The sequence below is a fragment of the Oncorhynchus gorbuscha genome, linkage group LG13 (assembly GCF_021184085.1).
Source record: "Oncorhynchus gorbuscha isolate QuinsamMale2020 ecotype Even-year linkage group LG13, OgorEven_v1.0, whole genome shotgun sequence".
In the NCBI taxonomy this organism is placed as follows: Eukaryota; Metazoa; Chordata; class Actinopteri; order Salmoniformes; family Salmonidae; genus Oncorhynchus; species Oncorhynchus gorbuscha.
Genome location: NC_060185.1, coordinates 75,726,699 through 75,741,372, shown reverse-complemented (window position 1 = coordinate 75,741,372; position 14,674 = coordinate 75,726,699). Strand labels below are relative to the sequence as shown.

General features: G+C 44.1%; 2 protein-coding genes across 16 annotated transcripts in view; both read right to left on the bottom strand.

The window, feature by feature from the left end:
• The window catches only part of LOC123993527 (prominin-1-A-like), a 112,644-nt gene extending 110,434 nt beyond the window's left edge, over nucleotides 1–2,210 (bottom strand). For 4 of the 12 annotated variants that reach the window (XM_046295771.1, XM_046295772.1, XM_046295776.1 and 1 more), the window contains exon 1: nucleotides 1,480–2,209. In XM_046295771.1, the coding sequence (XP_046151727.1) occupies nucleotides 1,480–1,717 (238 nt within the window). In that variant the 5' untranslated portion in view covers nucleotides 1,718–2,209. Of the gene's footprint in view, nucleotides 1–1,479 lie in introns of all 12 variants that reach the window. The other 8 variants (XM_046295766.1, XM_046295767.1, XM_046295773.1 and 5 more) reach the window with 3 other exon arrangements.
• A 4,481-nt stretch (nucleotides 2,211–6,691) lies between these two features.
• LOC123993526 (transmembrane anterior posterior transformation protein 1 homolog) overlaps nucleotides 6,692–14,674 on the bottom strand; it is a 32,585-nt gene continuing 24,602 nt past the window's right edge. For all 4 annotated transcript variants that reach the window (XM_046295760.1, XM_046295761.1, XM_046295764.1 and 1 more), the window contains 2 exons: nucleotides 13,769–13,935; nucleotides 6,692–9,214 (listed from right to left, as the gene is read on the bottom strand). In XM_046295760.1, the coding sequence (XP_046151716.1) occupies nucleotides 8,892–9,214; nucleotides 13,769–13,935 (490 nt within the window). In that variant the 3' untranslated portion in view covers nucleotides 6,692–8,891. The remainder of the gene's footprint in view (nucleotides 9,215–13,768; nucleotides 13,936–14,674) is intronic.

Sequence of the window (14,674 nt, the reverse complement as noted above, 5' to 3'; positions counted from 1 at the left end):
AAAACAGGGGTACAATAGATTTTATATAGCATTAAGAAATCAGTTTTGGTCCAATACATTTCTCTCTGAAAATTGCACAATGTCACACTAAGTTTGATGTTTTATGGAAGTCACAACAGTGTTACAGGGAAGCATAGGGGCTGGTACACTGTGTAGCCCTGAAAGTCCCACAGGGTTTTTCCATAACAGCCTGTCCCCTCTAATCAAAATAGGCCTGACAGATTGCTGGATTATCATGCTAAATCTCCATGCGTGCATTATATTGTCCCAATTAAATTGATGAACACGTGGCTATACAGTCGAGGCAATTCGGTTTCCCAGAATTTAAAAAAAGTTAAACATAAGATGAATTTGAAAAAATGATGGAACCCCCTATAGTAATATATCTGGATGTCTAAAATATATTAAGCTAATTGGTCACGCACACAGTCTAATTCATGGTCATATAATTAATTTGGGTGTTCAATTTAACATTCATAGAACCTTTTTAATGCACTGTCCAGAAGAAACCAGATTTTACATTGCAAACCTCATTATCTCTAACATGGGATTTCAACTTTCCTTAAAGATTTCTAGGTATTACTGCACTGTTGGAGCTAGAAACAAGAATTTCACTGCACCTGCAAATCTGTGTAAACGACTAATACACTCATTTGAGATGTGTAATAGAACCCAAAAGTTCAATTACATCCAATGAACAAATGGAACATTTATTCTATTGAGTAAGTGAGTTTGAGCTATATCAATTAGTGACTGACAATCCTTTAAACTAAAAGCACAGCAACATATGGCATTCCAGATTATGGGATTACCTAATTAAATCTGTGATACAGGGAGCCACTCCTAACCTCCAGATTTACCAATTGATTATGAAAACAGATATGGGGTAGTCTTGTCTACTAACCCCTCTATTCAAGTGACCACCCAATACTCACTTTAAAGACATCTTATTTGAGTATATGGAAAGTTAGTCCTAATGCATTCAAATTTAATTTGACAAATTGTCCACCTCCCAACCTATTTTATTGCGTTTTCTGGTGCATTGGGTGCTCAAACTATGTAATGACCAGTGACCACATGATGCACACAGTCAGCAAGAGTTCAGTAAGATTTTAATTATGTTGACACAGGCTCTGGGCAGTACACTATAGACAATATACTGCCTTCAAGTAGACTGTCTGTTGTGGACACATACTGCACATGCATGAATGAATTTAAGGCACAAGATAAATATTATGCAAATAAAGACCGTTTTCAGGATTTGATGGGCATGTTTTGCATAAACTAGTGACATTCACAGCAGCCAAATACATCAAGTGTTTCGTGGCATGATTTGAAAATCTCATACAGAATTGTATTTCTGCCAAACATTACAAACGACACATGACAGTGTTGACGCTAAACGAGGAAACGCTATTACGAAATCTTCAGGGACATCTCAATGGGCATCAAAACAACATTGCACTATCGATGCCTTACCTTCAGGGAAAGGGTTGGGCTGCACGACGTATAGAAAAGCGTGCACCATGTGGAACAGTATCCCTATTACTCCAGGTTCGTAATAGGCGAGGGTTTTGTAAACTCCCTGGGGCACATAGCCAAAATCCAACTTTCCCGACGGTGGTTGATTTCGGGGCTCCGGCTCCGTTGCTTCTTGCTGGAGTTCACTGGATGTTAATAGTCCCCAAAAGAGGAGAAGGAGCCCGGTTTTCCACATCGTGTCAAGACACTCTAACCTTAATGTACGGGGTTAAAAAAGATCAAAGGGAGAGATAGTATACAATGGAGATGGTACAGAAATTTCGCTAACGTTAGGTCCGTATCTCTAGAGGTGGAAATAAAACGGGAAGGGGTGAGCAGTGGGACTGCAGGTTAAATCGTTCTGTCCGGAGAAGATTTCGTGATTATCATCGTTTCCACGGTCAGTGGTTCCTCATACTGCTCGGAGCGAACCGCTCCGTTCCCCTCCGAAATGAGACCAACTGACAAGTTGGCTCGCGCATCTGTGCGGGAGAGCTGCTGGAACGGTTGGCTGCCTGCTGCTATCTGGGATCCTTTGGACGTCCTTACCCAAACCATACCCATAACCTAACCCTAACCATTGCCTTAACCATTTTAAATGTCAACTTCAATCAGTTAAGGGACGTCCCAAGGATGCCAAATAGCACATATAGCGTGTAAGCGCGCGCATTCGGTCTACTGACTGTGGGAGCCCCGGGAAACAGTTGGTCCAATGGGAAGCGCTCCGCCTGTCGGGGGAAGGAGGACTGGAAGATTCTCGTTGAAAAGATGGAACGTGACCTTTCATTTGTTTTGAGATGTAGCCTAGTATGATGTAGGCTATCTTTAATTCCTTTAGCTTGTTACCCTAATACTCTTATTGAAAAAAAATGAAGAACAGTTTAATTGCACCAAATGAATGCATAATCTCCAACAACCATGGAATATGTATTAAGATTTAAAAAATATGAATAGACTATTTTTGACTGTATAGCCTACCAATGATGTAGCCTACCCATGGACCAATGTCCTAACCTACACCCAAAGTATCCACTTTCAGATAAACAGATGCCAAACTGTCTTGAAACCCCCCTCCCCACCACCTCTCTGCCCCCACATCACAGGTGTTCAATGACCTCCCAAACTCTGACCCTGCCCCCACCTCCCCACCCCTAGAGGGTAGACACAAGATACTTTGACACCACAGCCCACAGATCTAGAAGCACTGTGATTGGTGGAGCAGAACCCAGGTAGACTCACACCCAGCGTCCCCATGCACAATGTGGTCCTTGTTGATGTCCCAGAACGCGGCAGGGCCCCTCTGGATAGGCTCCATGTGGGCAGGGCTTTGATCAGGGCTACAGGACTCCATACTTCAGTGCATTCACAACACTCATTAGATCCGCACTGAGAGAAGCAAACCAGATCAGGTGAATGAAAAAAGCCTTTGAATAGAGTTGTGTGTTCTATTTCAAATGTGGTCCCTGAATAGGCAAATACAGGGGGTCAATGTTGTGTAACTACAGTAAATGTTTTTTCTTCACATCAGGTAAATGTGGAGATATTGTCAGTGCTCTGCTGCATATGATATGTAGATTAACTAAATTTAGAAAATGCCCAAAATGCCATGTTCATAAAGTGGGATTGGTTATGTACGGTAGCCGGTATTCAAGTTGTTTGAGGGAATTCCTGCCAGAAGACTCCCACTGGTCCACTGGAATGAGAAACAGTGCAGTCTTTGGCAGATAAATGTACACACATGCTTTAATGTTGTTTAGACAATATTCTACACTGAACAAAAATATAAATGCAACATGCAACAATTTCAAAGATTTTGCTAAGTTAGTTCATATAAGGAAATCAATTCATTTAAATAAAGTCATTAAGCCCCAATCTATGGATTTCCCATGACTGGAATAAAGTTAAGCATCTGTTGGTCAGATTCCTTAAAAACAAGCTAGGGGCCTAGATCATAAAACCAGTCAGTATCTGGTGTGACCACCATTTGCCTCATGTAGTGCGACACATCTCCTTTGCATAGAGTTGATCAGGCTGTTTATTGTGGCCTGTGGAATGTTGTCCCACTCCTTTTCGATGGCTGTGCAAAGTTGCTGGATATTGGCGTGAACTGGAATATGCTGTCATACTCGCTGATCCAGAGCATCCCAAATGTGCTCAATGGGTGATCTATCTGGTGAGTATACAGGTCATGGAATTTTATTCAGCTTCCAGGAACTGTGTACAGATCCTTGCAACATGGGGCCGTGCATTATCATGCTGAAACATGAGGGGATGGTGGCGGGTGAATGGCACAATAGGCCTCAGGATCTCGTCACAAGATCTCTGTGCATTCAAATTGTCACCGATAAAATGCAATTGTGTTAGTTGTCCGTAGCTTATGCCTGCCCATATCATAACCCCACTGCCACCATCGAGCACTGTTCAAAGTTGACATCAGCAAACCGCCCGCCCACATGACGCCATACACACTGTCTGCCATTTTCCAGGTACAGTTGAAACCGGGATTCATCCGTGAAGAGCACAATTCTCCAGTGTGCCAGTGGTCATCGAAGGTGAGCATTTACCCACTGAAGTCGGTTATGACCCCTGAACTGCAGTCAGGTCAAGAACCTGCTGAGGATGGCGAGCAAGCAGATGAGCTTCCCTGAGACGGTTTCTGACATTTTGTGCAGAAATTATTCAGTTGTCCAAACCCAGTTTCATCAGCTGTCTGGATGGCTGGTCTCAAATGATCCCACAGGTGAAGAAGCCAGATGTGGAGGTCCTGGGCTGACATGGTCTGCAGCTGTAATTTTAAGAGAAATAAGCTTTTTGTGTGTATATACAATTTCTGTCAAAAGATTGGACACACCTACTCATTCAAGGATTTTACTTCATTTTTTTATATGTTCTACATTGTAGACATAAAAACTATGAAATAACACAAGGAATCATGTACTAACCAAAAAAAGTGTTAAACAAATAAAAATATATTTTAGATTATTAGCCAAAGTAGCCACCCTTTGCCTTTATGACAGCTTTGCACACTCTTAGCATTCTCTCAACCGGCTTCATGAGGTAATCACCTGGAATGCATTTCACTTAACAGGTGTGCCTTGTTAAAAGTACATTTGAGGAATTGATTTCCTTCTTAATGTGTTTGAGCCAATCAGTTGTGTTGTGACAAGGTAGGGGTGGTATAAAATGGTCCTATTTGTTAAAAGACCAAGTTCATATTATGGCAAGAACAGCTTAAATAAGCAAAGAGAAACGACAGTCCATCATTACGTTAAGGTCAGTCAATACGGAACAATTCAATAACTTTGAAAGTTTCTTCAAGTGCAGTAGAAAAAAACCATCAAGCACTATGATGAAACTGGCTCTCACGAGGACCGCCACAGGACAGGAAGGTCCAGAGTTACCTCTGCTACAGAGGATAAGTTCATTAGCGTTACCAGCCTCAGAAAATGCAGCCCAAATAAATGCTTCAGAGTTGAAGTAGCAAACATCTCAACATCAACTGTTCAGAGACAGTGAATCAGGCCTCCATGGTCGAATTGCTGCAAAGAAACCACTACTAAAGAACACCAATAAAAAGAAGAGACTTGCTTGGGCCAAGAAACACGAGCAATCACCCAATTGAGATGGTTTGCGATGAGTTGGACCACCGAGTGAATGAAAAGCAGCCAACAAGTGCTCAGCATATGTGGGAACTCCTTTAAGACTGTTGGAAAATCATTCCTCATGAAGCTAGTTGGGAGAATGCCAAGAGTGTGCTAAGCTGTCATCAAGACAAAGGGGGTTACTTTGAAGAACATCAAATCTCAAATATTTTTCGGTTACTACATGATTCCATGTGTTACTTCATAGTTTTGATGTCTTCACGATTATTCTACAATGTAGAAAATAGTACAATTATAATGAAGAAAAACCCTTGAATGAGTAGGTATGTCCAAAAGTTTGACTGGTACTATATATACTGTATTAAATCTCCACCACCACCAGCAAATGTTGCCTTCTGCTAATTAAGTCAACACAAATTGCAACAGTTCATTGTCAAAAAGAATACAGGAAATCCCCAAAAAGCCAGAATAAGTATGACAGACATGGTTGCGGAAAATAAATTAGCCTTCTTTCAATGTCGTACTAAAGTCCTGCTAAAACAGTGGCCTTCAGGGACCATTACAATACAAACTATAAACTAGGACTGCTTCTTGGGACACTAAAGACATATGTCAAAATATATAAATTATTGTTTGGCAAGGCGACAGAGTTGAGGTGATGTGCTGTGTTTACCCGATGAGCTATTCTGTACATTCTTCACAAAATAAAACCAACACACTGCATGTGGCTAACCTCAGCTGAGTCCACTAGTCTTGTACAGTCACACTCTAGGACAGACAGGTTTCCAACTAGCAGCTATTTGGCCCCCCCAAATTCTAAGGCCCCCCGAAAAAAACCTGTAGATTTTTTTTATTGTTGAAAACAAAAGGACTGTAAAAACATCTGAAAAATCAGCTACAAGTGTTTTGAATTTTGGAAATGCGTTCCAAAGTATTACCATGCATAATAGAGATGTGATCGTATACAAATGGAAGGTTTGAAATGATCGTTTTAGTCAAATAGATCTGTTTGGTCTTCTTGCAGTCTACAAATGATTTGTAATTAAGTTCTGGCCCCTGACCATCCACTGAAGAAAAAAATTGTCCTGTGGCTAAATCTAGTTGATGACCCCTGGTCTAGAACTAGGGTTACTCTAGCGTGAGATTATACGTATACCTTGTCATCACTGGTCCTGCTCCAGGCAGACCACTACCAGAGGACTGCTTACCTCAAGCCTGAAAGAGAGGGCATGGGCCAGCTCAGCCTCCAAGGTAAGACGCTAAGCCCTCTCAGACATGCTTGGCTGGGGGTGGATTTACACTACCTGTCTGAGTCAGCGCCCTCTTCTTCTTTAGGAGGTAAGGTCATTATTGGTGTGAGCGTGACAGTCAGCTTACCTCAACTGTAAAACCTTTACAGGGGCTTGCTGGTAACGGAAGAAAAGGAAGGGAGTATGGAGGAGCAGGAATGAGTGGAGGGGCTCAACTCAGGCTTGGGATCATCTGATGAGATGAGAGAGGACGAGAGACAGTGAGAGAGAGCGAGAATCACCCCTCAAACTGTAGATGTTAGACAATGACAACAGAAGTACAAAATAACTTTTATTCATCATCACCCCAAAAAGAGGGCCATTTCATATCACGGTGAAGTTCTTATGAACCAAACAGATGAGATTAAGTGAACAGGTTTTCATCATTGCATCAGAACAGTACAAAACCCAAGGAGATGGTTCTGTGGAAGTTCTACGCGCAAAATACTATCAAATATTATAAAGTCTACACCTGTTGTATTCAGCACGTGACAAATACAATCGGGTTTGATTTGACCTGGCAGCTCCAAAAATAGAACAATCTTCCTTATAACAATGGTAATGAACGTTAAAAACAGCTATTTCTCCAAACAAAGTATTCACACTTGACATATTTTCATAATAGTGAGAAAAAAATGGCATCCCTTCACATTACATAGGGCTTATACCAAAGTACCTACCATAGAGGAAACATAGCTGTCATTAATATCCTGTAAAAGTTGTGCAATTACTTACCAGGGTTGGGGTCAATTCTGTTTTCAATTCAGTCAATCCAAAACAAACTGAATTGAAAATGGAATTGACCCCAACCCTGGTACGTACCATTTACAGTAAGCACTCACTGGTTTCTTTACTTGGAATACAGACAGCAGTGGTACCTGCTTGTGCTAAAATACTGTACACCATGTAAAGTGTTGCCTAAAGAACCTAAACAGCAAGACCAATGAAGTGCTATGCGACTTTGCATCATTTATTGATTTCTACGCTGTTCTACTCAAATGAGGTTCAGTGGCTTCCATTTACCAACACATATAAGCACAGCAGCTGTAACATTATGGCCAAGTGTTTAAATATAGTATAAAATGATACAATATTGTAACTAAATAAAACATGATGTTTCACTTATCACATTCTAATAAGATGGGCACCAAATCAGAATCAGGCCGGTCTAATATACATTTTGGCCACTGGTATAGGAAAAATACCAGTGAGTTTATAATTAACTGTAGCAATAAAATAGAAAGGGCCAAATCCAAGCAAAACCACTTCCCTCAAGGCATGGTGAAATAACTGAATTAAAAAAGTATGTGCACTATGTTTTGGATAAATTGCTTCTGAAATGCTCGGGAAGTAAACATTAAAACATTGCATGAGAAATAGCTAGAAAACCTGTCATATGTAGCATATTTAAGACAACCCGGTACATCAGTGCAACATTCATAACAAAAATCCCCAAAGGTTTGACAACCCAGAATACACCAAAATAGGGATTATTGTCATCATAAAATGCTATTATGAACTTTCCACAATTGTTATTTATTTATTTATTCTTTATTTAACTAGGCAAGTCAGTTAAGAACAAATTCTTATTTTCAATGACGGCCTAGGAACAGTGGGTTAACTGCCTGTTCAGGGGCAGAACGGCAGATTTTGTACCTTCTCAGCTCGGGGATTCGATCTTGCAACCTTTCGGTTACTAGTCCAGCACTCTAACCACTAGGCTACTCTGCTGCCACAAAGGAAATATGTGCAATAATTGTGGTAATAGCAAACATAAAACCATCAAATGAAGGGTACCCGTGGCTCTTTTAAATCAAACTGAAGGATATTACAATATCTGTAAAAGAAAGCTCTCTACATAGTCACATGTATAGATGTTCTTCACACTACCAAATGGAACTCGTACCAAATGTGATATTTCATAACACTAAATTCCATTTATTCGGGTCAAGCTTTTGATGAGCAAATAGTTTTTCATTTCAGTCATTTCGATCTAATATGTCCATATTAAACGGTATAACATTGACAGATAACCAATTTAACATGGTATTGTTTTCCTGTAAACCATAATGATCCAGAAACCTCATTTGCAGTTTGATTTTAGTTTGTTCATCTTTTTCTGGATGTTTATCTGAGAAGAGGCCCCATTTCTCATGTTTCACATTCGTGTCCGTGCATACACACACGCGCACACGACTGGGTTGTCATGGAAACAACAATACCGCTCACATTCTTCCGTTGCCCAACCAACTTAGTTCTCTTGTCGGGCCCCAAAAAAACTGGTCGACTTAAATTAAACAGCCAGTCCCAGAGTCCACAAAAGCTTACTGTATGGCAATAACTTATTGTCTGTCTAGCTCAATAAATACATGTTGCTTCCGCTGGCTTTGGCTGAGAGAGCCGAAGTGCTGGCGTGCGTCCAGCTCACCGCCTCTCCTGAGTGATTATCACTTTTTTGGGGAGGGGTCAATAGAAGGGGTCAATCGATGCGGTTCCCGCATATAGTGAAGCGGTCAACATCCAGCAGGTCCTTCTTAGGGGTCCTATGCTTCAGCTCTGTGCCTTCCATCCCTTCCTCCTCTTTCTGCTCAGGAGTGGCAGGGGGAGAGGGGGTGAGGGTGTCAGGGTCCAGGTCTGGCTCTGGGATGGGAGGGCTGGCTGGGGTTGTGGAAGTAGTGGGGGGAGGGGGTACTGTCTCTGGCCGCAGGGTGGGGCTGGCATTGGGGGTAGGCTGGGCGGTGATGGAGGTGCAGGAAGGACTGGATGGGGACCGCTCGGACCACGGATCACCTGATGGATCACCTGAAGGGACAGAGAGAGAGATTTAACACAAACATGAACAATACTTGGTAATTTGAGGATTGGAGAAAAGTTAACACTCACACTTACAGACAATAAGCAAGTAAACAAGAACATAGCAAAATGTGTTTTTGATTAGATTTGACTGAAGAGATACAAAATAAACATGAAAACCAACTAAATTCATTTATAAGAATAAAACCTCCTACTATATATGGTTGGGTCAAAGAGACACAGCTACATTAATACTAGTAGATTTCTCAAGCTCCACTAATCCTGGCCTTAAATACCAGTATTCAGTGTAAATGGCGTACACAAGTTTGGTCAGCCAAACAGAATAATTCATGACCTCTGATATATTCAAATAAAGTTGAGTGAAGCAGCAGCATATCAGTACATGGGTTACTACTCTACGGAGACAGCCATTTGCCCAGGGCGCTGACATGCCTCACTTGCATATAAAAGAGTGGGTTGCAAATTAGACTTTACCAGGCGAGCAGCAATCAAGTGTGTATGTGTGTATTCGCCAGATTCGTCCCACACTCAGTCTCCCTCCAGTCTCCCTCCGTCCGTCCCACACCCAGTTTCCCCCAACCGTCTCCGTCCCACACTCAGTCTCCCCCAACCGTCTCCGTCCCTCAGTCTCCCCCAACCGTCTCCGTCCCACACTCTCCCTGAGTGTCCGTCCCACACTCTCCCTGAGTGTCCGTCCCACACTCTCCCACAAACACATACACACTGCTCCCAACTTGAAAAAGTAGGCAACAAACCCCCTTTTTCTCCCCAATTTTATGGAATCCAATTGTTAGTAATTACTATCTTGTCTCATCGCTACAACTTCCGTATGGGCTCGGGAGAGACAAAGGTCGAAAGCCATGCGTCCTCCGAAACACAACCCAACCAAGCCGCACTGTATCTTAACACAGCGCGCCTCCAACCAGGAAGCCAGACGCACCAATGTGTCGGAGGAAACACCGTGCACCTGGCTACCTTGGTTAGCGCGCACTGCGCCTGGCCCGCCACAGGGGTCGCTGGTGCGTGATGAGACAAGGATATCCCTACCGGCCAAACCGGGGACTACCTGAACTCGTCCAATAAGAGATGCTTGTTTTCCAACCCAAAACATTTTGCCCTTATGAATGCAGCCCAGAAGAGACAGCCGGGTTGAGGACAGTAGTTACAGATGGGATAATTAAGAATAGCAGAATAGCAGGGGAAGCATTCAGGCTTCAGAGACCTTCTGATCCCACATGATATGGTGTTAAATGGAATTTATATGTTTAAATGAATGATTAGAATATTCCACCCTGAAACCATATAATTGTATGAAATTGATTAGGATCATAAAATTATTATTAATGATGTGTGTAGTTTTAGTCAGAATTAGGGAAAACAATATAATTGTACAATGTGTCCCTATAGTATCTAAATACAGACTGTCTGAGCAAAATTCGGTGCCGACCTTGGCTAGGGGCCACAGAGATTTGGGAGAGGGCAGGGAGTACTTCTCACGGCCTCCCCAATCTTGGGGGAGGACAGGGAGTGCTTCTCACGGGTCTCCATAATCTATGTCGGCTGGGTAGGGAGACAGTATGTGCGTAGGATAACAGCTGGGTCGGGAGACAGTATGTGCGTAGGATAACGGCTGGGTCGGGAGACAGTATGTCCGTAGGATAACGGCTGGGTAGGGAGACAGTATGTTCGTAGGATACCTTCTGTTTGTGTGTGAGAGTATGTGCGTAAGGAGCCAGTATAAAATGAATGGTGTTGTACAACGAACTAGCACTCTCGTGAATAAACATTTTGGTATCATAGCTTGGCCTCCGTCTGTTTCATTCAACCAGTATTTTACAAATCCTGGGTTGCAGACTGAGTAGTTTAATTGAATTGGGTTATGAACATTGAGAACATAATTCTGGTAACATATGGTTTGGTGCTTTAACATGTCACATACTGTACTACTGAATCTTTTCTCTGAAAATGGCGGTTCTGTATAAACACAGTAGTGAGGAAGATCTCTGAAGTGACGACGTGGCGCTGCTTGTTGCTCTAATGCTCTCAGCTTAGCGCAGCAGGCTCGTCTGCCAAGCTGAAGATCCATGCGCACTGAGAAACACACAACTAACATTTTATCTCTGTCACGTGCATCGAATTTCAATAGCAGTTTCAATGTGGATGACATAGATTGTGTGTGTGTGTGTGTGTGTGTGTGTGTGTGTGTGTGTGTGTGTGTGTGTGTGTGTGGCACTGCGGGAGTTCAATTACCCGAGTCGGAATAAGCATCTGCTCACTTGAGGCTGGGTTGCTAAGAAGAATGAGTAATTTAATGTAACCAAGTGTCTTATTGGAGCTGGGTAGGCTATATGTGACTGACTGGGTTTGAATCTGGGTCTCCTGCATGCCATAATATTGTGTTAGCACACTGAGCAAAACCCTAGGCATTAGCTCAGGAAGTCTTCATGGTCTTATGGAAAGAAAGCCACTTTCTACCACTCTAAATTCCAAGCATCTGCCTCTAACCCTAGGAAGCTCTTTGCCACATTCTCCTCCCTCCTGAATCCTCCTCCCCCCCCCTCCTCCCTCTCTGCAGATGACTTCGTCAACCATTTTGAAAAGAAGGTCGACGACATCCGATCCTCGTTTGCTAAGTCAAACAACACCGCTGGTTCTGCTCACACTGCCCTACCCTGTGCTCTGACCTCTTCTCCCCTCTCTCTCCAGATGAAATCTCGCGTCTTGTGACGGCCGGCCGCCCAACAACCTGCCCGCTCGACCCTATCCCCTCCTCTCTTCTCCAGACCATTTCCGGAGACCTTCTCCCTTACCTCACCTCGCTCATCAACTTATCCCTGACCGCTGGCTACGTCCCTTCCGTCTTCAAGAGAGCGAGAGTTGCACCCCTTCTGAAAAAACCTACACTCGATCCCTCCGATGTCAACAACTACAGACCAGTATCCCTTCTTTCTTTTCTCTCCAAAACTCTTGAACGTGCCGTCCTTGGTCAGCTCTCCCGCTATCTCTCTCAGAATGACCTTCTTGATCCAAATCAGTCAGGTTTCAAGACTAGTCATTCAACTGAGACTGCTCTTCTCTGTATCACGGAGGCGCTCCGCACCGCTAAAGCTAACTCTCTCTCCTCTGCTCTCATCCTTCTAGACCTATCGGCTGCCTTCGATACTGTGAACCATCAGATCCTCCTCTCCACCCTCTCCGAGTTGGGCATCTCCGGCGCGGCCCACGCTTGATTGCGTCCTACCTGACAGGTCGCTCCTACCAGGTGGCGTGGCGAGAATCTGTCTCCTCACCACGCGCTCTCACCACTGGTGTCCCCCAGGGCTCTGTTCTAGGCCCTCTCCTATTCTCGCTATACACCAAGTCACTTGGCTCTGTCATAACCTCACATGGTCTCTCCTATCATTGCTATGCAGACGACACACAATTAATCTTCTCCTTTCCCCCTTCTGATGACCAGGTGGCGAATCGCATCTCTGCATGTCTGGCTGACATATCAGTGTGGATGACGGATCACCACCTCAAGCTGAACTTCGGCAAGACGGAGCTGCTCTTCCTCCCGGGGAAGGACTGCCCGTTCCATGATCTCGCCATCACGGTTGACAACTCCATTGTGTCCTCCTCCCAGAGCGCTAAGAACCTTGGCGTGATCCTGGACAACAAACTGTCGTTCTCAACTAACATCAAGGTGGTGGCCCGTTCCTGTAGGTTCATGCTCTACAACATCCGCAGAGTACGACCCTGCCTCACACAGGAAGCGGCGCAGGTCCTAATCCAGGCACTTGTCATCTCCCGTCTGGATTACTGCAACTCGCTGTTGGCTGGGCTCCCTGCCTGTGCCATTAAACCCCTACAACTCATCCAGAACGCCGCAGCCCGTCTAGTGTTCAACCTTCCCAAGTTCTCTCACGTCACCCCGCTCCTCCGCTCTCTCCACTGGCTTCCAGTTGAAGCTCGCATCCGCTACAAGACCATGGTGCTTGCCTACGGAGCTGTGAGGGGAACGGCACCTCAGTACCTCCAGGCTCTGATCAGGCCCTACACCCAAATAAGGGCGCTGCGTTCATCCACCTCTGGCCTGCTCGCCTCCCTACCACTGAGGAAGTACAGTTCCCGCTCAGCTCAGTCAAAACTGTTCGCTGCTCTGGCTCCCCAATGGTGGAACAAACTCCCTCACGACGCCAGGACAGCGGAGTCAATCACCACCTTCCGGAGACACTTGAAACCCCACCTCTTTAAGGAATACCTAGGATAGGATAAAGTAATCCTTCTCACCCCCCCCCCCCCTTAAAATATTTAGATGCACTATTGTAAAGTGGTTGTTCCACTGGATGTCATAAGGTGAATGCACCAATTTGTAAGTCGCTCTGGATAAGAGCGTCTGCTAAATGACTTAAATGTAAATGTAATGTTATGCAAGGTTTGTACCTGCTCCCAGGTCATTATTGTAAATGAGAAGCTGTTCCCTCCCTGGTAAAATAAAGATAAATACTAGGGTATTGTCTGTCGCTGGGTAATACTAGGGTATCGTCTGTCGCTGGGTACCTGAGGGGGCAGTACATCTGGATGTTTTCCTGGTTCTACTAGGCGTCTTCCCAGGGGCAGCTGTGGAGGGCCTCTCAAACAGTTTGTCCTCCATGTTGGCTCTCTTCACATACACACACGACTTCCCCAGTAGCACGATACTGTTCAGCACCTTCAGGGTCACCATCCTTCACAGGGAAAAGAGGATCAGTAATGATATTCACCATCCTACACAGGGAAAAGAGGATCAGTAATGATATTTCAAGTTTCAACTGTTCTGCCTTACTATTATTCAACCATGCTGGTCATTTATGAACATTTGAACATCTTGGCCACGTTCTGTTATAATCTCCACCCGGCACAGCCAGAAGAGGACTGGCCACCCCACATATGCTCTCTCTAATTCTCTCTCTCTTTCTTTCTCTCTCTCGGAGGACCTGAGCCCTAGGACCGTGCCCCAGGACTACCTGACATGATGGCTCCTTGCTGTCCCCAGTCCACCTGACTGTGCTGCTGCTCCAGTTTCAACTGTTCTGCCTTATTATTATTTGACCATGCTGGTCATTTATGAACATTTGAACATCTTGGTCATGTTCTGTTATAATCTCTACCCGGCACAGCCAGAAGAGGACTGGCCACCCCACATAGCCCGGTTCCTCTCTAGGTTTCTTCCTAGGTTTTGGCCTTTCTAGGGAGTTTTTCCTAGCCACCGTGCTTTTACACCTGCATTGTTTGCTGTTTGGGGTTTTAGGCTGGGTTTCTGTACAGCACTTTGAGATATCAGCTGATGTACGAAGGGCTATATAAATAAATTCGATTTGATTTGATTTGATTTGATATTCACCATCCTACACAGGGAAAAGAGGATCAGTAATGATATTCACCATCCTACACAGGGAAAAGAGGATCAGTAATGGTATTCACCAT